The sequence below is a fragment of the Acomys minous genome (assembly GCF_964271855.1).
Source record: "Acomys minous genome assembly, chromosome: 4".
Taxonomy (NCBI): domain Eukaryota; kingdom Metazoa; phylum Chordata; class Mammalia; order Rodentia; family Muridae; genus Acomys; species Acomys minous.
In genome coordinates, this window is record NC_140486.1 from 131,834,376 (window position 1) to 131,859,748 (window position 25,373).

General features: G+C 45.3%; 1 protein-coding gene across 3 annotated transcripts in view; it reads left to right on the plus strand.

Moving 5' to 3' along the window:
• MYOM1 (myomesin 1) overlaps window positions 1–25,373 on the plus strand; it is a 114,673-nt gene that overhangs the window by 50,674 nt on the left and 38,626 nt on the right. For 2 of the 3 annotated variants that reach the window (XR_014778843.1, XM_084779907.1), the window contains 10 exons: window positions 1,528–1,584; window positions 3,979–4,103; window positions 4,914–5,097; window positions 5,405–5,579; window positions 7,315–7,436; window positions 8,640–8,930; window positions 10,520–10,716; window positions 17,134–17,260; window positions 19,609–19,793; window positions 23,195–23,309. Coding sequence is in view for 2 of the 3 variants with exons in the window: in XM_084779907.1 (XP_084636033.1) it covers window positions 1,528–1,584; window positions 3,979–4,103; window positions 4,914–5,097; window positions 5,405–5,579; window positions 7,315–7,436; window positions 8,640–8,930; window positions 10,520–10,716; window positions 17,134–17,260; window positions 19,609–19,793; window positions 23,195–23,309 (1,578 nt within the window). In the remaining variant the exon portion in view is untranslated. The remainder of the gene's footprint in view (window positions 1–1,527; window positions 1,585–3,978; window positions 4,104–4,913; window positions 5,098–5,404; window positions 5,580–7,314; window positions 7,437–8,639; window positions 8,931–10,519; window positions 10,717–17,133; window positions 17,261–19,608; window positions 19,794–23,194; window positions 23,310–25,373) is intronic. The other variant, XM_084779908.1, reaches the window with a different exon arrangement.

The following is a 25,373-nucleotide window of genomic DNA, read 5'->3' on the forward strand; positions in this document are numbered from 1 at the left end:
ATATGCATGTAGAATGTTTTACAGACAGCTCTTGTCTTTGCCTGCTATACGCCAATGGCATTATTCACCGGCTATAAGCTAGAAAGTTCCAGATACTGCCAAATACTCTTGTGGCAGATTTTCAGGTCCACTCCACACTCACAGAGCTCCAAGGAGACTCACATCACCTTTAGACCTCCCTCTCTGTTCTGTTAGTCAGTCCCGTCTCACACGGTCCTCTACCCTCTTATGAACTCCAGTAAGAAAAGATTGTTATGAGTGAGAAGCACTGTCTTCTTTATTGCCTTCCTGTTTCCTGCACAGAGGCGAATGAAAATTCCCTCTAGAAAAGCAAAATTGAAGGAGTCTTTCTCCCCTAAACAATCTATCTGTCTGTCCGTCTGTCTGTCTATCTATCCATCTATCTTCCCATCTATCTACCCATCTATCTATCTATCATCTATCTATCTATCTATCACCTATCTATCCACCTATCGTGTGTCTGTCTGTGCGTGTGCATGTATGTGGGAATGCATGCCGCAGTGTTCATGTGGAAGCCAGAGAACAACCAGCCATCAGGAGCTGGTCCTCCCCATCTGCCATGGGATCCTAGAGACTGAGCTCACGGTGTCAGGCGTGGCAGCAGGCTTGCTTACCAGAGACTGAGCTCACGGTGTCAGGCGTGGCAGCAGGCTTGCTTACCTGCAGAGCCATCTCTCCCTCCCACCATTCTCTTTTTCATGCTTTTAGAGCCACAGGATGGATTCTCCCTCCATCTTTTCTTTCTTTTTAAAAAATGTATTCTCGCCGGGCATGGTGGCGCACGCCTTTAATCCCAGCACTCGGGAGGCAGAGGCAGGCGGATCGCTGTGAGTTCGAGGCCAGCCTGGTCTACAAAGCGAGTCCAGGACAGCCAAGGCTCCACAGAGAGACCCTGTCTCGAAAAACAAAAAAAAACAAAAAAACAAAAAAAATGTATTCTCTCATATATCACACCGTGACCACAGTTTCCCCTGCCTCCTCCCCTCTTACCCCCCACCTCCTAATCTCTGCTCTCTCCCAGATTCAAAAGGGCAGGCCTCCCAGGGTGTCAACTTTGCAGCTTCCTATTCCTTCTTCCTTACTCAGGATCTAAGCTGACTTCCCATGGACAACTCTTTTCAAAGCATAATAGGAAAAGCTTGTTCTCGTTCAGCTTTCCTGCCAACCCGAAGTTCCTGTCGCCTTTGATCTTCATGATAACAGACAGAGAACTACTGGGCTCATGGCTGTTTCTCCCACACATGTGTTGTCTCTGAAGATGGCATGGGAAAGCTTGTGTGTTTCGGGGCTGTGTGCTGAGCACAACTTACTTAGCTTGTAAAGGTAGAAATGCACAAAATCCAACCCAGTCCAGGGAGATGCTAGGCTCTGGCAGGACCATGCTTCCCAGAGCACTCTACACATGTTGATAAAGGGGCATTAAGAAGACACATCCAACCAGTCTATTGGTTTATCCAAGAGCCAGCAGCATGTTGTGAATATGTGACTTTACACTTGTCTTGTCAGGTCGTCCGTCAGCACCCTGGACTGGACAGATCATTGTCACCGAAGAGGAGCCTACAGGTAAGAGCTCTGGCCTCTCTAGATGCCGCTGCTAATGACAGCTTTGCTTCTAAAAATATATTATTGTTTGTGAGGCCAGTGATACGTGTTTTGTCTTACAAAGCCATTCAAAAAGGAAACGTCTTGACAAGTTGGTCAGTTTTCATCTATTGGGAAACACAATTACATGATATAAATTACTAGATTAAACTGATTTGTAGGTGTTCACATTTTAAATTAGTCAAAACCAAGTAGCTTCTGGCAGCCATCCACAGAAGGTAGCCTATGTTTCCCAGGTCACGGAAGTTATGTCTGCACCATGCACAGAAGGTAGCCTATGCTACATCCCAGGTCACGGAAGTTATGTCTGCACCATCCACAGAAGGTAGCCTATGCTACGTCCCAGGTCACGGAAGTTATGTCTGCACCATCCACAGAAGGTAGCCTATGCTACATCCCAGGTCATGGAAGCTATGTCTGCACCATGCACAGAAGGTAGCCTATGTTACATCCCAGGTCACGGAAGTTATGTCTGCACCATGCACAGAAGGTAGCCTATGCTACGTCCCAGGTCACGGAAGTTATGTCTGCACCATGCACAGAAGGTAGCCTATGCTACATCCCAGGTCACGGAAGTTATGTCTGCACCATGCACAGAAGGTAGCCTATGCTACATCCCAGGTCACGGAAGTTATGTCTGCACCATCCACAGAAGGTAGCCTATGCTACATCCCAGGTCACGGAAGCTATGTCTGTAGCTACCAAATAATCATATGGTTTCTTTCTAGTGCTGGGTATTTCTCTGTATTCTTTAGACTTTCTAGATCAGTCTTCTGGGGTAGATGGACAAAATAGCAAAATGACTGCAATAACTATGGAATAAACAAAATAGCGCCCTCCATCAGACTACATATGGTTTTCATAGAGTTACCTATGAAATTTAGATAACAATTAGATTATTTTAGGAAATATAATATGGCTGTATTCTACTCATTTTAATCAATTACACTTCAATTAATTCTTCTGTATGTCCCATCCCCAACAAGATTGGTGGTAACACAGAGGGGCTTGGAATCCTACCATCTATCTAGGGGAGCTTTTAATGTCTGCCATAGAGGGGCGCTCGCGCGCACGCACATGCACGCACACGCACACACACATGCGCGTGCTCGGACATATACACGCACACGGTGTGGGTGAAGAGAAAACCTAGTTCACTGTGCTGAAGATCTCTACTGTAACAGTTCTTGTGATTTTCACATATAAAAGTCATGGTGATTTTTGTTCCTGGGTCTGTAAGTACATCTTTTTTCTCTGCTTGCTTCTGAGATATTCTCTTTATTGCTGGCTTTAGGATTTTGATTATGGGGCATCAGTGGGTGTGGCTTTCTTCTGATACATCATGCGTAGGTTCTGCATGCTTCTCAGGACTGTGGGTTTATAGCTGTCATCTGATCTGAAGAGGTTTCACTATTGTTTCTTTGAGTATTTTGTTGGTGTTGTTGCTTTGATGCATTCCCTTCTCTCTCCTCCGCCAGGAACTTCAATTGTGTGTCACTTGAAACCATTTGACTTGCTTCTCAGCTCACTGGCACCGTGTCCCCTCAGTCTTCCTCCTCTTGAACGTGTGGAACGCTTATGACCTGGTTTATATTTGTAACCACTTCCTTGTCTACTAATCACTGCTTAGCAGCTCACACACGGCACTAATTCTGTCACCTGTGCCATTTCTGGGTTCGTTACTAATAATTAATTCCGCCCCCCCCCCCCAGCAGGCTGTTATTTTCTTGCTTTCATACATATTTGGTTTCTAAATTAGACAGCAGATATTTTGGGTTTATGTTGCTTGATGCTCGGTATCTTTGTATTTCTAGACGTGCCTCTGAGCATTGCTGTGAGGAAACAAATCTTTTCAAGGTGGCAGGGAACTCAGCTGTTGTGGAGGGGAGGGAGGAGGGAAGAAGAGAGAGAGGGAGGAGAGATGTTTCCTAATGAGGATGCAGTGATTGTGAGGGAGATCAGGAGAACATCATGTGACTCCCACTCCGGCCGTTGACACGGAGCTCAGTCCCACCAGCCCATGGCCCACTCTAGACTTCACTGTGTCCTTCACTGTGTGCTTAGGGACACAAGCACACACTGCCTCGCACAGGTCAACTTCTCTTCATCAATTCAGCTCTACATCATTTAAAGACAAAACCAGGCCCCGCCTCTCCTCAGTCTGTCTGTATGCTAATGCAGTGTCATCTGAATAACCAAATGAATGAACGGTTTTGTCTTGTTTTTAAAAGAGAAAATTGTACAGACAAGGCTTCTTCACACGGTGGAGCCTGGAATAGAGAAGCACTTGTGGATCTCCACATGGCCCCGACGCCCCTGAATATGTGCACCTCACTTTACCTCGTTGTTTTCCAGAGGGTGTCATTCCCGGTCCCCCCACAGACCTCTCTGTCACTGAGGCCACCCGGAGCTATGTAGTGCTGAGCTGGAAACCCCCTGGCCAGCGAGGCCATGAAGGCATTATGTACTTTGTGGAGAAGGTAAGACCCTAGTGCTGTCACCCACGCCACCTCCTAGTGGCCTTCTAGTCTTAAGTCACGTTGATTGATAATAACAGTGAAGTAAAGGAGTACAGCACCAGGAATAATCTAAACTCTTTAGATCTTACAGATTATGAAAATGTACATGCCACATGGATAGTTACCATGGCACCTTGAGGTTCGCTCATGTTCCTGAAACTATAGATTGCCTATATGACAGCATTTTCTAGAGCTGTCTCCCCTGCTCTAGTAATGGCTGTTTGTCTACTGGCTCCTCTGTTGTGATGATGAAACATGGCGGGGACATGAGAAATAGAGACGTTGTAGCACTTTCCTCATAATCATGTTGTAGATCAGAACTGTAAACACAGTGACCCAGAGTGGCTGAAGATGGTATGAGAGCCATACCCAAGGAGGTTCGGATAGGCACTTGTGAATGGCAAGTGCTAAAGTGGCAAGAGCTAGCCAGGACATCACTGAGGAAGAGGGTTAGCTGCCAGCACAAAAGTGCACGAGAGTCCGCAGACACAGGGCCACAGGAGTCCTCCTTCACAAGATCATGGCTGCTGAGGAGGATATTTAAGAAGAATTTAACATGAAGCTCCAAGATCATTGTTAACAAGTGGCTTTGATTGGGCGTAAGGGCTGTAGCTCAGTGTTAGAGTGCTTACTTGGCATCTGTGACGCCTTTGGTCCAGTTCCCACTGCAGCCACAAAAAAACGAGATTAGGAACTAGTTGAGAAGGTATTTTTTTGTTTGGTTTGGTTTGATTTTGGGGGTCTCCACTAATGTCTGTGTTCCTACTGCAGTGTGATGTGGGAACAGAAAACTGGCAGCGCGTCAACACAGAACTCCCAGTGAAGTCTCCTCGCTTTGCTCTGTTTGACTTGGTGGAGGGGAAGTCCTACCGCTTCCGTGTCCGCTGTTCAAATTCAGCAGGAGTCGGTGAGCCCTCGGAGGCAACTGAAGTTACCGTCGTAGGGGACAAACTCGGTAAGTGTAGGGTCAGACTGAGCAAGCGTGCTGAGAGAAATTCCAAACCAGGAACAGAATAGTGCTGTTCTGCCGATGCAAGAAGGCACACGTTTCAACAGCTAATACAGTTTCCAGTGTCCATAGACGTTTCATCTGCTGTCATGCTTCCTAAGTAACATCTTTAGCAGAAATATTATGAAACAGAGCAACTGTATGTTTTACAAGAGTGTAAAAATATTTATGCACGTGTGTTTGTGCAAATGTGGCAGTTGTGAAGTACGTTGAGCTACCTTGAGTTTTGATCGCCGTTTTCTTCTTTGCGCAGATATCCCCAAGGCCCCTGGCAAAATCATCCCAAGTAGAAACACAGACACCTCAGTGGTGGTTTCTTGGGAGGAGTCCAAGGACGCCAAAGAGCTGGTTGGGTACTACATCGAGTCCAGTGTTGTTGGCTCTGGAAAGTGGGAGCCCTGCAACAATAACCCTGTGAAGGGCTCACGGTAACATACATGTGCATGCGTGTGTGTGTGTGTGTGTGTGTGTGTGTGTGTGTGTGTGTGTGTGTGCGCGTTCCAGACTCACTGTGGGCTACGTTCAGTACACACATCCAGGGGAAGATTAACACACACTTGGGGTTAAAGGAATGGCTAGGCAGGCAAAGCTATACTACCCCAGAGTGGGTGATTGCCCAGCCCCTGCATCTCCAGCTCCAGGGGATCTGGGCTTCCCTAGGCACCTCCATACACAGGCACGTTCTCCCCACACACCACACACACACACACATACACACACACACACACACAATCTTTTTAAGAACAAGTAGCACATACACACATTCACTTAAAAATAGCCAAATGAATTTAAAGCTGAGCTTGTCTAATATATTTGGGGAAAAAAACTTGTAATGTCAAACACATAGAAGAAACAAAATACCATCTAAAAGTTCATTTTATAGTCCTTCTCTGATTTCTTTTTTCATTATTACTCTCTGGTCTTTCATATGCAAAGTGATATTAGACTCTATGGGCCTAACACGCTCTGCCAAATATGAACACCTTGGTATTTTAAAAGAACAGAGCAGAGAGTACCAGCACTTGATTAATTCTGAACATCAACATGATGAGGCCCAGGGCCAGGCAGACAGAAACTGCACCAAAAGAAGGGCATTCCCGTGGCTTGTCACCTCTTTGTGCCTGTTTTCAGTGTGGGAAAAGTAGTTGTTGTTGTTTTTTCATTCTCTTGCTTTTAATTATTTTGTCAACCAGCTGAGCCTGCTTTAATTAGGACCAATCTGGGAAGCCATCCCTAGAAAGGGCCTGGCCGCCTTGTCGAGGCAGCTTCTACCTGGCACTTTCCCAGGGGCACGCACTCCCAGAGCATGTGTGGAACCAGGACCCGAGAACAGGTTAAGGGGTGGAGGCAGTGTGCTTTGCATGACTTTTACCTCTCAGCTTGAAATGTCCACATGTTCCGTCTTTACCGTGGGTCATTTAGAAGCAGGACCCCAGGCATCTGTCTGTAACAAAAGATCAGAAGCCACCGAGAGGCCGACACTGCCGCTATTTGTCGTCTTATCTATAGTGACTAGTCTGACGTCACGACAGCTCAATAGAAACTCACCAAACCAAGTTGACTGGGAGACATGGTGTCATTTAGCAAACACTGGCTGAGTGAGTGTCAGTGGGATCATCAGCAGGCTGTGGGCCCCTTGGGTTTAGTGCCTAGAGCTGATTTGACGATACAGGGATTCACGAAGTGCTACTTGCAGCTGTAACAGCGTTGAGGAGCACGGTGGTTTTAAGTGCGAAGCCACTGCGGACAGGCTCATATCTTATTGTTGGGTCTCTGTATCTGAATGGTTCTGGAGCCACTTTTTCACTTTACTCAGATTCCAGTGTGATTTCCCAAGTGAGGATTCCTTCCCTGGCTGTGGCAGGATTTCCTGTACTTTACGTTTTACATACCCGAGGCTACTCGTGGTGTCCTTAGCAGGCCCGTTGATTATTAAGGGCCTTGTTTGTGCCCGACTCACTACCTAGCTTGTCCTCATGCAGAGCTGATGCGTGGCCATCGCCCTGTCTCCCTGTCTAAGGCGCACATGCTACCTCAAGTTCTCGGTCTCTTTTCTCTTTTCAAAAAATGAATCTTCTCATAAAGCCAGGCTGTTCGGATCTGCCACCCGTTTCCCCAGTGTTCCTCCTGAGAAAGGCTCTGAACGCCTCCTCTCATCTTTAGATTTACTTGCCATGGCCTGACGACTGGTCAGAGTTATATTTTCCGGGTCAGAGCAGTGAATGCAGCCGGACTGAGTGAATATTCCCAGGATTCAGAAGCTATTGAAGTCAAAGCTGCTATTGGTAAGTTCCTTTTATGTAATTTGGTTGGGGAAAATAGTGAATTTTTCTAAGTTTCCATCATCTCCATCAATGGTTTAAAGTTTCTAACTTCACTCCATGGCTCCATCATTAAATGATCATCTTCTCTGAATCCAGCTGACAGCTAACCGTCCAGAGCTGACATTTTACAGGCCTTCATCACTTATCCAGCATCTCCATCTGTAGTGTTTTCATCCTCACATCCCAGTTTCCTCAGGCATTCCCCACTGTATGAAACGCCATGCTAACTCCATGTTCATCCTGGGACCAGGCAGGCCATCTTGCTTCCGTGAAGTGGTATACCACCATAGCTTGGATCATTTTATACCTAAAGGCCATACCATCTGCAGCAGAGCTTGGCTTTTATCCTAACAGCATATTACCATGCCGCTAAAATTCATGCAAGACACATGTGGTTGCTTAATCACATATTTCATCTCTGTTTGCAAACTAACCAATAAAATAATACCATTAATAAGGTAATTATATGCATATATGTGTTGTACCTCCCAATCTTGGACAGAGTCGGGGGAAGGGACCCAGGTAGTTTAGAAAAACAAAAATAAAACCTGTAATATGCTAACATATTAATAGAAATATTTTATTATGGGTCTCAGTAGTAGAGCACACCGTTCTGATGGGTAAAGCCCCAATATCACTTAAAAAAAAAAAGATTGGGCAGGTGTGATGGTTCACACTTCTAGTCGCAACAACTGGGGAGCCTGAAGCCGGAGAGCTGAGGGTTCGAGACCGTCCTGGACTGCACAGCAAGACCCTGTCTCAAAGTCTCCAGCAACAGGACAGCAATAGCAGACAGATCTAACGTCCGTTTTCGTCTTTGACCTTAGCAGACATGTTCTCTGATGAGTTGGGAGGTACACTTCATTACTGTTGCACTAACAGTCATGATCCCGTTATATCTTTTAAGAATCGCCTGAGATTTGCTTTTTCTATATAACCTGAAAACCTTTGGGTTCTGCAAATAGAAACGGTTCCTGTTCTGTCTGTGGTTTGTTTTTGTTCTTGTTTCTTCTTTTTCCAAAATATGGAGACGTTGAAATGTTCTCTGGTGTAAATTGTTTTCGCTCCGCTTGTAGTCCTAACGTTTCTGTTTGTTCTGTTATCTAAGAGTAACATGTACAGGGTCTGGCTCATGTCGTTTCTGTTGTTGTCCGGTGACTGTAGGGGGAGGAGTGTCTACAGATGTGTGGCCTCAACTGAGAGATACGCCTGGTGGACTAACAGACTCCAGGGGGGGCCTGAAAGGAGCCTCCCCACCAACCTCTCAGAGAGACGCTTTGCTCAGTAGCAAACCTAGTAAGCCTTCGGCACCCAGTAGCCCTTCCGACCTGGGCCAGAAGGAAGTGAGTAAAGTAAGTGATTCAGTTCAGGAGGAGCTCAGCCCGCCACCACAGGAGGCGGCTCCCAAGGAGCCAAGTAAATCTGAGGCCCCGAAAAAGAAGAAGGATCCAGCAGGTGAGACCTGCAAAGTCCGGCTTTCCATCCGTCTACATTCATGTCCATCCGTGTCCTCCCCTCTCATTGTCCGGGTCACATGCTTCCTCTGTGCTCAGTCCTCATTGTTGGTTCTGAACTCCGTGTTCTCCTTTGTTCGCTTAACACGCTTTCATCTAACACGATATCTAAGTCGCCGTGTGGGGTTGGCTTTTCTGCGTTGTTCCTTAGGCTTAGCAATGACAAAGTGTTTACAGGACCTTTTCAATGAGGAGGAGTTAGCCAGGAAGACACTCTGCGCCCTAGACATGAAGGTAGGAAGGACATGACCAACCAGGTTGTGTGCAGCTCTCTGACATGTTCCTGCTCAAGACATGTAAAGGAAAATATTTCATGATGGAGTGACAGCGTACCAAGGTCAGAGTTACTGATTCCCATTGTTTTTAAGTGACTGTTCATGTTTTGTTCAAATCACTAGCTCTCGGCAGTCGTGAAAAGCTTGGTATGGTATTGCAGTCACAGAGAGCACATGTCAGTCCCTTTCAGGAGGGACTCAGGGAAGAATGTTTGTTAGAAATCTAAGCGTGAGCTGCTTGGGCACTTGAGGTCATGTGTGTTCCAGGAGACAAAGCATCACATGAAAGTGCTGATGCACTTTAAGCGCCCTCTGTCCATTCCCAATTTCTACCCCACCGCAGCTTTCATAACTCCTCTACCTTTCTGGTTTGTCTTTAACCCTTATTTATCCCATCAGCTAAGAAGAACTGGGGCGTAACTGAGGTAGGTGCTCATAAGTGCTCTGGGAGAGAAGACACAGCCTAGGGATGAGATGGCTTCTGTGACTCTTATAACCTAAACAAGTACTTGGGAATTTCCTGATGGCTGCATAGCTAGATGATTTCCTGCCATCATTGTAACTATCATTTCAGTGGCCAAAATGGAAAAAAAAAAAAAAAACACCAGCAAAGGAGTTTTGAAATAACCTTCAGATATTTTTTCTAGCTGGGTACTAGTAAATGCAGTGATATCTACTGTAGCATTTTGTGCTATATAAAACATTTTAACATCAAGAATTTTAAATGAAAGGAGTTGAAAACACTGTGATAAACTTGTATTTACCAAGAGAAGGTCACATGGAAGATCATGCCTTGTGCTGTAAAATATTTCTTAAAGGTGCATTTAGCTCAGCCCATAGAACCCAAGGTACGTGTGTGTCCTGCTGTCGTCAGGGACCAATAAAAGCGAAACCACAAAGCATTAACAGCAAAAGCAAGGTATAGATCTCAAGGGAAATATTTCATCTTATGGGGAAAAGATCATTTTTTGAGAACATACCATTTTCTGGGTTTCTTTTGTTTTGTTTTGTTTTGTTTTGTTTTGTTTTTTGTTTTGGCCAAAGTTTTTAAAACCTCAGTTTAATGATTTTAGTACACTTTCTCAATGTTTATTTTTCTCATATACCAAGTCAGGTGCTAAGTTTCAGCTCTGTCTCACATTCCATTGTATACTACAGCTGGTGCCCCAAACGTGGCACCAGGCAAGCGAGCTAAATGTGGACAGAGCCACAAGTGCACTTCCCTCTTACTTACAAGTGATTCCTATTGCAACAGCGGTGCCATCTCCACCCTATGACATCACTTGTCTTGAAAGTTTTCGGGACTCAATGGTTCTTGGATGGAAGCAACCAGCCACGACCGGAGGCACAGAGATCACAGGCTATTATGTGAACTACCGCGAGGTGATTGGTGGGGTGCCCGGAAAGTGGAGAGAAGCCAACATCAAGGCTGTCAGCGATGCAGCGTACAAGGTGAGCGAGCGTGCGACTCGATGCAGCGTGACGCATCCTGCGAACGAGGCCACACTTGCACGTGCATACCCAGGGCCTGTTAAGCGATTTGTATAATTTTGTCAGTGTCCATTATCAACGCAGGCATGAGTCTGTGAAAAATATCCCTTGGTTGATAAGATCTGCACGGCTAGCCAAGCAGGACTTACATTTTCTGAGTCATGCATGTAACCACGAATTTTTTAAAAAAGAATATTTACCACAAAATGTGCATTTACTGTGAAAACTAGAACTTTCTTTCAACTCATAGTTATCTGTAACTGTATTTCACTGGCTTCAAGCGTTGCTAGACCCAAAGTCTGTTTTTTTTTTTTAATTTTTCACTGTTAAAATCATGATGACATGACCAGCTTACTTGACCTTCCTCTTAGTGGTGGGCTCCCTGCTGTAGTGGCTCTCGTGTCCAGAAAGGAGAGCACAGGGATGGGAGGAGGCTCCCCTGCTCTGCTCTCTATGTCGGCACAGCCGTTGATCTGAGAGCATCACCTGCAAGGCCCAGTTCCCAAGTCCCAGCACTCACAGACACCCACACACTGAGTCCAGAACAAGCCAGGCCAGGAACAGCCCACCTTGAAATCAACGCCACACTCTTCGTATTTAACATATGAAACCTAGGACATGCCACACACAGACTAAGCATGCTAACGCATGTCTGCTCTGCTTTTGTTCTTTCACAGGTTTTCATCATGTGGCCCAGGCTGGCCTCAAACTTGCAATCCTACTGCCTCACCCTCCGAAGTGCTGTTATTACCGGCATGCACCACCACACCCAGCTACAAGTTGTATCTTTAAGAGTCTCCATGTTGCTGTGTACAGCTTTTTTATTATGTACAGTATCCCACCACACAGCTATACCACAATATGCTCTCCATTCCCTTACTGACTGCTGCATGGGCCACGCTGTGGTTTTTAGCTACATCAAGCAATTTAGCAATGAGCATGTCTGCTGGGACACACGCACCAGTTGCTCTGGACAGTTACCAAGTAAAATTGCTGAGTCCGAACCTCTGCTAGCTGTCCACTGTCTACACAGCGCTGTGCTGCTTGTCTCCACAGCCCTGTGCTGCTTGTCTCCACAGCCCTGTGCTGCTTGTCTCCACAGCCCTGTGCTGCTTGTCTCCACAGCCCTGTGCTGCTTGTCTCCACAGCCCTGTGCTGCTTGTCTCCACAGCGCTGTGCTGCTTGTCTACACAGCTCTGTGCTGCTTGTCTACACAGCTCTGTGCTGCTTGTCTACACAGCTCTGTGCTGCTTGTCTCCACAGCCCTGTGCTGCTTGTCTACACAGCGCTGTGCTGCTTGTCTCCACAGCCCTGTGCTGCTTGTCTCCACAGCCCTGTGCTGCTTGTCTACACAGCGCTGTGCTGCTTGTCTCCACAGCCCTGTGCTGCTTGTCTACACAGCGCTGTGCTGCTTGTCTACACAGCCCTGTGCTGCTTGTCTCCACAGCCCTGTGCTGCTTGTCTCCACAGCCCTGTGCTGCTTGTCTACACAGCCCTGTGCTGCTTGTCTACACAGTTCTGTGCTGCTTGTCTCCACAGCCCTGTGCTGCTTGTCTACACAGCCCTGTGCTGCTTGTCTATACAGCCCTGTGCTGCTTGTCTACACAGCTCTGTGCTGCTTGTCTACACAGCTCTATGCTGCCTCCTGAACCCCTGCTCTGCCTCCTGCCCATGCTTGGCTATTCAAACATTCCCAGCTTTGATAATTTGGGGTGTCATATGAGTTCCAATGTCTTTTCCTGGATATAGGCTTCATTTCCATACCCTCTTTTTTAGTGTCCCCATTCGAAGTTTTGCTCATTATTCTCATGGCTTTCTCACTGACACCTGGCAATCTTTTCTGCTGAAAACATAGCCAGTGATCCTGGTGCCTTTTAGGAGGGTCTCCTTTATGCCAGACCAGAGAGATTCTGCACTTGGCTATGTTCTAGAAGCCTTGCAGCCACTTACATTTCAGTCACCAGTTCACCTTTGAAGTCTGTATTCGTTGTGAGCCGAGGGTCAAAACTGGTTTTCCCCCAACAGAGACAGCTAACGAAACCCACCCTTTCCCCATGATTTGCTTTATTCATGTCTGTCCTTGTCTGTGTTCCGTCCCACTGCTCAGTTTGTCCAACATTGAGTCAGCACTCCACTAATTCAGCTATCACAGTCTTAATTGCAAATGACCACATTCTCTCAGTTCACTATTTGGGGGTCATTCTTAGCTCTTTGCACTTTGACATAAATTATGGAGTTAGGTTTCTACTAAGTTCTGCAGTGGGAGGAGGGAGGAGAAAGAATAAGGGAAAATAATAAATTAAACTAAAACCTACCAGAATCTGATGGGGGTGCATGGAATTCATAAGTAAATCAAGGAGTAATTGACACGTGAAATATATTGATTCTTCTAATCCATGAGCATTAGTATTTTTCTCCATTTTTGGAGGGAGGGGGTGTACTTGTGGATGTCAGAGGTCAATTCACAGAAATAAAAAAATACAAGTAATACATACTAATTTTATATATAGCTGTTTTAGTTTTTGGTAATTTAAAAATTAATTTATAAATTTTTTGGAAATTGCTCTAGAAATAGTCCTATCTAATGAAAATGATACATTTACTTCTTCACATCCAAATTTTACATTTTATGCTTCATTTTCTTGTATTACTTTCTAGCTAAAACTTTGAGTAGGGATGGCAGCATCGTCGTTCTAGGAATGATCCTTTGGGTCTTGTTAGTTAGTTAGTTAGTTTGTTTGCTTGCTTGTTTTCTTTTTTTAAATATATTTTATTAATTTATTCATATTACATCTCAATTGTTATCCCATCCCTTGTATCCTCCCATTCCTCCCTCCCTCCCATTTTCCCCTTACTCCCCTCCCTTATGACTGTGACTGAGGCGGACCTCTTCCCCCTGTATATGCCCATAGGGCATCAAGTTTCTTCTTGGTAGCCTGCTGTCCTTCCTCTGAGTGCTACCAGGCCTCCCCATCCAGGGGACGTGGTCAAATATGGGGCACCAGAGTTCGTGTGAAAGTCAGACCCCACTCTCCACTCAACTGTGGAGAATGTCCTGTCCATTGGCTAGATCTGGGTAGGGGTTCAAAGTTTACTGCATGTATTGTCCTTGGCTGCTGCCATAGTTTGAGCAGGACCCCTGGGCCCAGATCCGCCCATCATAATGTTCTTCTTGTAGGTTTCTAGGGCCCTCTGGATCCTTCTATTTCCCTATTCTCCCATGCTTCTCTCACCTAGAGTCTCAATAGGATGTCCTCCCCTGAAATTAAACACCACCAAACCAAATAACCCAATTGAAAATGGGGCTCAGAACTAAACAGAGAATTCTCCACAGAGGAATTTCAAAAGGCTGAGAAACACTTAAAGAAATGCTCAACCTCCTTAGTCATCAGGGAAATGCAAATCAAAACAACTCTGAGATTCCATCTTACACCCATCAGAATGGCAAAGATAAAAAATTCAGATAATACCACATGCTGGCGAGGATGTGGAGAGAGAGGAACACTCCTTCATTGCTGGTGGGAATGCAAACTAGTACAGCCACTTTGGAAATCTATCTGGCGCTATCTCAGAAAACTGGGAATAAGGCTTCCTCAAGACCCAGCTATTCCACTCCTTAGAATATACCCAGAAGATGCGCCAGCACACAACAAGATTTGCTCAACCATGTTCATAGCAGCCTTATTCATAATAGCCAGAACATGGAAACAGCCTAAGTGTCCTTCAGTAGAAGAATGGATAAACAAATTGCTTTATTTTTTCATACAAGGTCTTACTATTAACCCAGGCTGGCCTAGCACTTGCAGTAATCCTCTTGCCTCACATCCAGAGTGCTGGAATTATAGGTAGATGCCATGACAACTTTTGTTTTATTTTGTTTTGTCTTTGAAGTACTAAGGCTGGAAGCCAGGGCCTCATACATGCTAGATAAACACTTGATCACTGAACCACAACACCAGCGCTTGGTCCTTATTTTACAATAAAAACATCCCAACATCAGCATCATACTTGCTGTAGTTATTTTATAGCCAGTATTACCATATAAAGGAAAGTTGTATCACAGTCTTTGTTAAAAGTGAATTTGTTTTTTTTAAATTTGTTTTATTTATTTATTTATTTATTTATTTATTTATTTTACATCTCAGTCACCCCTCTCTCCTCTCCTTCCGGGTCCCCCACCTGGTCCCTCCATCATTCTCCTATTCCCCTTTCCCTGCCCCTCAGAAAGGACACCACCACCCCCCCATCACCCCCAAGCCCCACCCCTCCCTCAAGCCTGTCCCAGCACTTCAAGTCTCATCAGGACTGGGTACTCCCTCTTTCACAGTGTCCTGGCAAGGCAGCCCCTCCAGGGTGAAGAAACTGAGGCCATGTCAGAGACAGTCCCCCTCTCTGGGGGATCCGCACGGAAGCTAAGCTGCCCATTGGAGAGATGGCTCAACGGTTAAAAGTGAATTTTTTTTTTAAGTGAATCAGAGGGGTCATACACTATTTCTTCTTTAATTTTAATGTCTTATATTCAACTACTTGAATGAAAATAGTCTGTATCTCTGTGACATTATTTCTACTATTTTCATGTATTTATAAATGTTGGTAACTGTCACCTAAACTTTTTGCTACAGTGTTAATGAGTGAGATTTCCCTGAGACTAGATAGACTTTGATACCAATAAGTGACACAAGCCGTGTAGGGAGGGAAAACTGTGAGGTCAGGCACCAAAATGCTGTGTTATATTTTGAGGTGACATCATTAGATGAATATGAAGTGAGTCTTTCGTGCTAACGCTAAGTTTTGCCTTAAAGGACACATTTTCAATTATTGATGTCAACCTACAGGTTTTTCTTTTAGTTAGTGTTTAGATGGCCTGTAACTTTTCATCATTTAATTTTCAATCTTTCTGTATCTTTATGTCTTTTAATGTGTTTTTTAGAAACAGCACAAAATTAAGTCATGTGGTATAAGCTTATGATCCTGGCACTGTCGAGGTGAAGGCAGGAGGACCAGGAATTCAAAGCCAGCCTGCACCATCTGCGGCTGTCTCAAAACCAACCAACCAACCAACCATAGTTCCCTTGGCTCGACAGCTTATATTTTATATCATTTAGGAATATTTAACCTTGTTGCAGGATTTTTAAAAACCTAATCACCATATTTTATACTTTCTACTTGATCTTTCTGTCATGTGTATTTTTTTGTTGTCTACTGACCACTTTTGAATATTAAAAGCATTTGCATACATTCACTAACTTTGTGTGTACCCACCTATTTGGAGGTCCGAGGACAACTTGCAGAAGAAGTCTCTTCCTGTGCTGTGGGTGCTGGGCCTGGGCTCAGGGTGCTGGGTTCAGCAACGTTGTTGTGCACTGAGACATCAAGATAGTGTGCTGGCCTGTATAGTGGGACTCCTGACCCACCAGCCGCGTCAGTAATGACACAGAGGCTTTTTAGTATCTTAAAGCTTAGGCCTTTTGCCAGGCAGTCTCTGTCCAGCTTTCTACTTTAACCTGACACCAAGTCCAACCATGTGGCTATCCTGTGATTTTGGGTTGATTTCTTATCGGTTGCTGAGTAAATTTAGAATTTGGTGTCATTCTACTTGCTTTACCCTCACCTCAGAAACAACAACAACAAAAACATTAAAATAGTTTAGTCCATTTACCTTTTTTTTTTCTTTTTTTCTTTTTTGGTTTTTCGAGACAAAGTTTCTCTGTGTAGCCTTGGCTGTCCTAGACTCGCTTTGTAGTCCAGGCTGGCCTCGAACTCATAGCGATCCACCTGCCTCTGCCTCCCGAGTGCTGGGATTAAAGGCGTGCGCCACTATTTACCTTCTTTCTGGCTTATATAGTATTGTATTTTTTTGAATCATGTGTTTTAATATTATTAGTCACTTGGGTCTTTTGTTTATCTGTGTTTTCCCTTGTTGTTTTATTGGTGGTTTTTTGTTTGTTTGTTTGAGAAAAATTCTCACAATGTGTAGCTCTGGGAGACCTGGAACTTGCTATCTAGCCCAGGCAGGCCTCAAATTCACAGAGACTCATCTGCCTCTGCCTCCACACCTGGCACAATTACTACTTTTAGAGTTTTATTTTTATTTAAGTGTATGTGTACCCCTGACTTGTCTGTGTACGCACTGGGTGGCCGTTAGAGGCCAGAAGAGGGCACGAGGTTCCTGGGACTGAAGTCACAGGGAGTTGTTCTTTAGGCTACAAGCAAGATATGATTATAAAAGGTCGTGACTTATGGGGGCCACCCTAGGATACATCCAGTATAAGAATTAATAAATTAAATGTTAAACACTAGCTCACCATAGTGTATCTTTGTGACCTAATAAATAACCAAAATGCTGAACAGCTGTTTGTGATGTTATCAATGTTACAGATTAGCAACCTGAAGGAAAACACAGTGTACCAGTTCCAGGTGTCAGCAATGAACATGGCGGGGCTGGGGGCGCCCTCTGCAGTGAGCCAGTGCTTCACGTGCGAAGAATGGACCATCGCCGTTCCAGGTAAAAGCGGGGACTGTGTCTTCCCTCCAACAAAACCTGCAAGCTGGTGTTACCTGAGGCACTGTCTAGAGTCTAAATGGCTTTTAAGAGACAAGAGTCTGCTAAGCTTATCTAAAGTATTTTGTGATAACATGAAATGAAAATAAATTCCTCCTGCTCCTAAGTCACTAAAACCCCTAACTGCCATTGCTCAGCCTCCTCCTAGAGGACTGACAGAAATACACAATTTGAGTACCAAGTGAGCACTTTGAACAACTTCCAACCTTCTCATCTGTCTCTTAAAGGCCAAATAAGAGCATCAGTTCACATCTCATGGCAAATTTATCCCCAGCACCTCTTCCTGCGTCCCTTGCTCTCCCATTGCTCTGCAGCGCTCGCCCACCACCATGGCTTCTCCCCGTTGTCTGCCCCCAACCCTCCGGCTTGCTCTGAAGCGCTCGCCCACCACCATGGCTTCTCCCCGTTGTCTGCCCTCAACCCTCCCGCTTGCTAGTGCTTGATTCATTTAGTTGCCTGTGCGATAAGGGATGTGAGCTGACCTCTCTCTGCTGAGCCCTAGTGTGTGTATGTCCACACACCACATCCTTTCCTCAACGGTCTTGGAATCTGTCTAGCAAATAGTCTGCTTGGGAGGTGTCTATGGAGATGGCTAGATACAAGAAATAGAACAAAGAAGCAAGCAGAAAAACTCATCTGTGAAGTGCCATAAAACCAAACACACATAAACCCTGAACACAGACAGACTCACCAAGACGTTAAGGCTCCAACTAGTAATGCACACATGGTAGATGATTTAATTTTGCTTCTCATTTGGTATTGATTTCCTGGACCCAAGTATTCCAAATGACACAGTCCTCCCGGGCTTGATAATCACCATACCTAACAATTACCACCACGGGCTGTTTTCACATCCCAGACCACACAAAGGTACCCTGTGTGGACAGCCACCCTGCCCCCTCCACCCGTTGGGCCACCCTTCCTGTCTGAATCCCGTGCCCCTGAGGAACGACCACGTTGCCCTCACTCAGCAAACACCTCTATGTGAATAAAAAGTTAGCAAAGAAACAGAAGACGTTCAAGGCTCTTTCGGTACCAGGGGCACGCAGAGGCAAGCGCCTGCCTTTGAGCCAAGTGTTACAAAGTTCTTTCTGCCGCTGTCACACAGGTGGGTCTGTTTCTAAACCCTTATAATCCTTAAAGTTAAATGTGACTGGCTACAGAAAGTAATGAAGTCAACAAAAAGTTACAGGGGGCGCTCAGTAAAGAAACTCCCCACTGACAGCCACCACCTATCCCTGACTCAGAGAGGAGTGCCGGGAAAGCAGGCATCAGAAAGTGTTCTAGAAGTAAGAACGCTTGGCCTTCCTTTCGCTGTGAAGGTGACTAAACTGAGGTACAAGCTAAATGACACATGGAAAGTCACAAGGGTAGCAAGAGGCAGAGTCAGGACTTGCAATGTGACCTACCTCTTCCCCAGGACACGAAGTAGCAGGAGCCTAGGCCCACTGCTGTGGAGAGGGGCCGCTGCCTGCTTGGATGCCCCACTGGCTGCAAGGATGACCCAAGTTCACAGCCACTGAAGCTGTTTGCTAAGCAGAGTATGCCACACTACTTGATGCTAGTATTTAAGCATATTTCCATAGAAGACGTTAGAAAATAAGAATGGTGCATATTTTAAATTGCTTAGCCAAGGTAAATAGTGAGGCAAATATTGAAACCATCAGTTGCGAAATGCTGAACCATAGCACGGCAGTGTCAGGGTTTGCACCACAGCACTGCAGTGTCAGGGTTTGCACCATAGCACGGCAGTGTCAGGGTTTGCAGTTGGTATCAAATCACCGTGAGTCACTTCAGCTGGTTAGACAGAAGTTGTTATTGAAAGAAAAATAAAAAAAAAAAAATATGTATACCACTCGAACAGCAGCCAGTGGTCACACGGAGATGCAGGTGGTGACATCATAGTTTAGACTCTCTAAAAATGCAGCCACGCACACACAGCACACACCATAGGGTCTTTTCTTCAGGGGGTTATCAAGGTACTTGGCTTGTGTGGACTGTCTGCTAACTGTCCTAAAGTGATTGAAATCAGTGATGACTTATCTGCCCCGAAACAGCCTGAGGGATGTGTGGTCCGCTGTGAGAGGCACCTCAGGGCACCTTTGACCACCTGTGCATAGCAGCCGTGGAAACTTGCAGCGGCCACAGCCGGCCTACTTCCAGGGGACTGATGGACTTCTAAGGACAATACCAGCATGAGGGTCAGCTGGGAGGCCCTGAGTGTGGCTGAGCGTGCTCAGTGCGTCTCCTCACACACACTGACTTCTGGCTGCTCTCGCTCCCTGACTCAGGACCACCTCACAGCCTGAAGCTCAGTGAAGTCAGAAAGAACTCCCTGGTTCTCCAGTGGAAGCCTCCTGTGTACTCGGGCCGGACTCCTGTCACTGGTTACTTTGTGGATCTGAAGGAAGCCAGTGCCAACGAGGACCAATGGCGAGGCCTCAACAAGGCGGCCATCGAGAACAAGTACCTGAGGGTGAGAGGGTGATGTAGAGCATGCCTCCTCTCTAAACAGGAAAACCACTAACCCCAAGCTAACGTGTCCACAGTCATCTCGTAGTTTGGGCTCCTGGTAAGATTCCATCCAGTTGGCAGTAATTAGGGATGGGGAATTTTCTTTGATGCTTGACACTTTGGTGATGTCTGACCTGAATTGTTTAATCTGGCTCTGGAAGGTTTCTGCTAGCTCCCCCTTCCCTCTTCTTTCCCTCCATGTTTAAACTTACCCTCTCATGGTTTTTGTGCTGCACAGTCTCAAAGCACTACTGCTGCTGCCGCGTCTCCTCTAATTGTTCCTGCCAGTGGCTTTTCCTGGACGGCTCTGTTTTCCCAGAGTTCACACGGGTTCACCTGTAACCGCAGGTTCTTTGGAGTCATGTCCTGTCTTTGCTTTGCTGCTAGGGCGTGCCTTCGCTTGCCCGAGCACTCAGAGCTTATTGGAACGGCTTGACTCAACTCCTGACCTTCGCCTCACCCTCACTGCACACTCCCTGTGTGTGCTTACTGAACCCGTGCCTGCCCGACACACACCTGCTGTTTGGAAACTACAGGTTCTACCACTTGTGTTAGCCACATTTTTGGGCGCCAAAAAAGAACCCCCGGATTTGGGACAGGAATAGGATTCCACAGCTTACAGCTTAATTACTGTGGCCTCACCATAACCTACTCCCAGCTTCGCACACTGCATCCGTACCAAACGGTCCATACCTGTGTTGGTGATTAGAGTGTGTGAGACAAGGAGTGGATGGAAGGAGACAGTATAATTCCTGTTAAGACTGTAGGAAAAGAAAAGAATTCAGGCACAGGTGCGCATGGGTTATGGCTCTGTCATGATGCTGTGCTTGAGCTGGGGGTGATGAGAAGAGCCCAGGTGCACTCCTGTCGCGCACTGACTAGACTCTTTGTTGTGTGACACAGAAACCAACTTCCAGCCACTCACCACCTACTCATGTCACCTGCTGACTGGTCTATTCTTGTCACAAGAAGATGTTTCTGCTCCTTTCTCAGTGTAGAATTTGCAATACATCGAACTCCATGCATTTAGCCTGTGCCCTCGTTCAAGTTCACTTACAGACTGAACTTGTGTCAATTTTGAAACTATTTTTGAAAATGCATTAGCTCAGCTGAGTGTGGCAGCAAGCTGTAATCCTAGCTCTTGGGAGACAAGCAAGAAGATCAGGAGTTCAAGCTCAGCCACCACTACATAGTAAATTCCAGGCCAGGCTGGCCTACACAAGACCATAAAACAAAACAAAAAAGCAAAATTCATTAGCTTCAGTGAGAGCAATCACTATTTAATAATATTCTGCTGCCATCAGAATACAGTCCAGTAGTTAGATTTAAATCCTAAGTAGGAGTCAGAGCACAGTCTGCATCTGTAGCCACAGGTGTTGCCTGGCACTGTGATTCGTAGCCACAGGTGTTGCCTGGCACTGTGCAGTTTAAATCAAATTTTGAATATTGGTCTCACCACAGCATTAGGGGAGAAATTACACCTCCTGGGGATAAAAAATTCCTTCCTAAAACAAGTCTTTAAAATTACATGTTTTAAAAATAAAAAGAAATTTTATGAATAAGATTAACCATGTTGTTAATACTAGGAACAATGATAGCCCAGAGCCCAAGCCAAATCATAAATGTATGAAATATGTTCTCAGCAACCATCTTGATCATTAAAAACCTGAGAGGGGTAGAGAAACTCTGCCATTCCAAGGACCCAGGGTCAGTCCCTGGCATCTGCACGGCTGCTTATAACAGTTTGTAACTCTGGATCCAAGGGATCCGATGCTGTCTTCTGGCCTTTGCAGGCAAGCATGAAGTACACAGACATACACCTAAGGCCAAATGCTCATACACATCCAAATGTAAGAACTAACAAGTGAAAACCCCTAGAGGTGTAAGGCTGATATTTTGCCAAGCTCGGCGAGTAAGAGCACTTGCTGCAAAGCCTGACAACTTGAATTCAATCCCCAGACCCCATAGTGGAAGGAGAGTGGACCCTCACAGGCTTTCCCCTGCATGGCCTGTTGTGCACAGACAATAATAAATAATTTTAAACATGAAGGGTGTAGAACATTTTAAATTATCTTTGTTTCCACGTGAAGCAGTGAGTTTCACTGTCAAGTTGTAACCATGAATCTTTGTCCTTCGTTCTTGCCTCCTCCTGGCTCCTCGGCTTTCTCTCCCTACGCCCCACCTCCCGCCTCCTTCATCTTCCTGTAAAGTCCACCCTCTGCTTTTGTGTCACATAAAATCCCACTGACCTGTCCTCTTCCCCTTCTCTTTCCATTTAGGCTGCTTCCTCTACTTTCATGGTTCATTTCCTACTTTTATGACGTCCATATATAAACACCTAAGTCTGTGTCCCATGTGTGAGGTGAAGCAAGGCCTGTCACTCTCTGAGGCTTGCGTCTTTCACTTAACACAATCATCTTCCTGAACGTTTTATAATTTCATTCTTCTTTATGGCTAAATAAAATCCCATTGTATAAATGTATCACATCTTCTTTATCTATTCAACTGTTGTGGACACCTGGGCTGGCTCTCTAAGAGGGTGTAGAATTTTAATACACTTTTATTATTTACAAGTTCTTTAAATTCTCAATTATATTAGTATCTTTTCTAGTGACAAACAGGCAATAAATTTACAAGGACAGTGTTTATGTTTTAGTGCTTTAATATATTTTATTTTTATTTTATGTGAATGAGTGTTTTGACTGCATGCATGTGTGTGCACCGTGTGTGGACCTAGGACACTGTAACCATGGAGGCCAGAAGACTGTGCCAGATCCTCTGGAGCTGGAGTTACAGACAGTTGAGAGCTGCTTTGTGGGTGCTTTGAGTTGAACCGGGGTCCTCTGGAAGAGCAGCCAGTGCTGTTAACATCTGAGCCATCTCACTGCCATCTCTCACCAGCATTTGTAATATACTTTTGAGCAAATACAAAGTGTCTGTCTTCTTGCAAGGGACTTGCTGAGAGGTGTAACATAATGCAATTGGACACTTTGTATTTTACCTTTTTGACAAAAAACAAAACAAAACAAACAAAAAACAAAAAAAACCCCAGCTAAGTCATTCTAAGTCTCCACACATTTCAGAACCATATAGCATGTTTCTGACTTTGGAGGTGCTTAAATTATCTAAGAGAGAGCATGTGAAAAGGACAGGGTTAGAAGGGATTTTTAGCAACTCAATTTTAACAATGACAGCTGGTCCACAGAGAAGACAGACCGAAGTCAAACCACCTGACTAGTATGGAATCCGCTCTAGCGCAGGAGCTGTTTCCCCAGAGCATGTGATTAACAACACCCACAGAGGAAGAACACATCTGCTCACGTGACATGAGATGCTCACCATTTCCAAACCTGCCTATTCCAGGTGCAAGGCCTCACAGAGGGTGTCAGCTACGTGTTCCGCGTCCGTGCCATCAACCAGGCAGGTGTTGGAAAGCCTTCTGAACTTGCTGGTCCTGTTGTGGCAGAAACACGTCCAGGTGGGTCCTTACCTTGTCCTTAATACCCATCTCTGGCTTGGATGTCACTCAGCAGTGGAGCATTCGACTATCACATACAGGCCCAAGGTTTAATCCAAGCACCAAAGGGGAAAAGGCTCTTACCTGCATAAGTACAACACTGATGCCACATCTAGCCTAGCTTTCCTTATGCTTAGTAGGTGCCATCTAAGTAGTCGATAACTACGCCCCTTAGCATGTGGCAACCACTTATCCTTCACAGGAACCCCAGAACTTGGATTATCTGTGTTTGAAGTAATCTAGGAGCTACTGGGGTTAACACCTAAGCACCGGTGTTCTGAACCAACTTAAGCGTGCACCCACAGGAAGTTGTTCCTACGTCACAGAGGGAGCTGGACTAGCTCAGGGAGTGGGCACACTCCGCACACAGATGTAGGATATATAGAATTTCAGCTCTGATGTTAAACCAGAGGTCAGCATACTTTCTGTCAAGAGCGAGGCAGTATTTGAAGCTTTAAGCCATATGGTCCTTGTTACAGCTCCATGGCCTGTCAGACATGAAGGCAACCAAAGACGAGAATGTGAGCAAGTGCAGCTGTGGTCTGATCAGACCTTTTCATGTGCATCATATGATATTATGCATGCTGCGTAGTCTAAATAATAACCTGCAATCTGCAAACTATGAAATATGAATTCCATATTATATTCCCATACATTGAAATGTTACCCCTTTTTTTTTTTTTGGACATTTTTTATCTGTTTTTTTCTTCTGTGGTATTTGTTTGTTTGCTTGTTTGTTTTGGGACAAGATCTCATTATGTAGCTTAGGCTGGCCTGGAATTTGCTATATAGATCAAGCTGACCTCAAACTCAGAGATATGCCTGCCTCTGCCTCCCAAGTGCTGGGACTAAATGTAAACAGTTACATACTCAGAATCTGTCCTACTACGCAGATAGGCAAAACTAGTGCATTCTAAAGCACGTCTCTTTAGGCAAAAAAACTCATTTCTGACAAAGTTGCCCAAATGCTACTGTGACTAAAACTGAGCTTCCCTACTCACAGGGAAGCAAGAGAAATGCTGATTTCATAAAAAACAGTTACATACTCAGAATCTGTGTTACTGCGCAGATTGGCAAAATGTGTGTGCCACTCTCTGGCCTTTAAAAAAAAACCTGTCTAAAAATATAAAAATCATCAGTGCTTTATGGTCATACACAAAAAGGCAACTGGACAGATTTAGCCCAGCCACCGTGGTGTGCTGACCCATGGGCTAAACTAGCAATGGTCCTGTGTGCATGGCTGACTGAGCTGAAGCACTCTTCTCCAGCAGGTTCAAGGGCGCCATGATGGGCCCACAGCAGACAGTGTCTTCTGGAGTGCAGACTTTGTTTATGGAAACAGGTTTATAGCGCTCATTGTCCGGTTAGTCCCTAATCACTACACGAGGATGGTGAACCCTTTCCTGTTGAATGTGCTTGGTTTTAAGAATTTCATTTCTGTCCACTGAAGTTTCACGAAAGAAAGCTCCAGGACCAGTGAACAGTAGAGAATGTTACCCAGTGGCCTTTTGTTTTTATTCACTCCAGTGTAAGTGCTTTCACTTTAGTGCGCCCCTGTTTTCAGAAACGAAACAAACACGGGCGAGTAGAGAATGCCGTATCTATTTTTCCTGATAGGAAACTCCTGCTCCTTGAGAAGTACGAACAGTGTACCTCTGAGGGACAGTCTGCCACTGCATCCCATTTCCTCACAGCTGTCTTTATCTACTCCTAAACCAGTTTGTAGGTATATGTTTGACAAAAGAGATCTTTACAAAGTGAGGCGGGGTGCACCGCACATCATAGTGACCTCTGCAAAAGTCCAGAGAAAGAAGTAAAATGCTAGGAACAGACACACACGAGGACATGGATAAATGTGTACATATCCGTGCATCTTAGAGGGATCAGACCCCTCAGTTGTTGGCTGTGTGACATCAGCGGTGCCAGGCAGACAGTTATAAGGGCTCAAGTGCAACCTCTACCCTCAGAGCACTTAGATTACTGTACGAGGGAATTCCCCATAACAGAAGGTCAAAAGCACCTTTT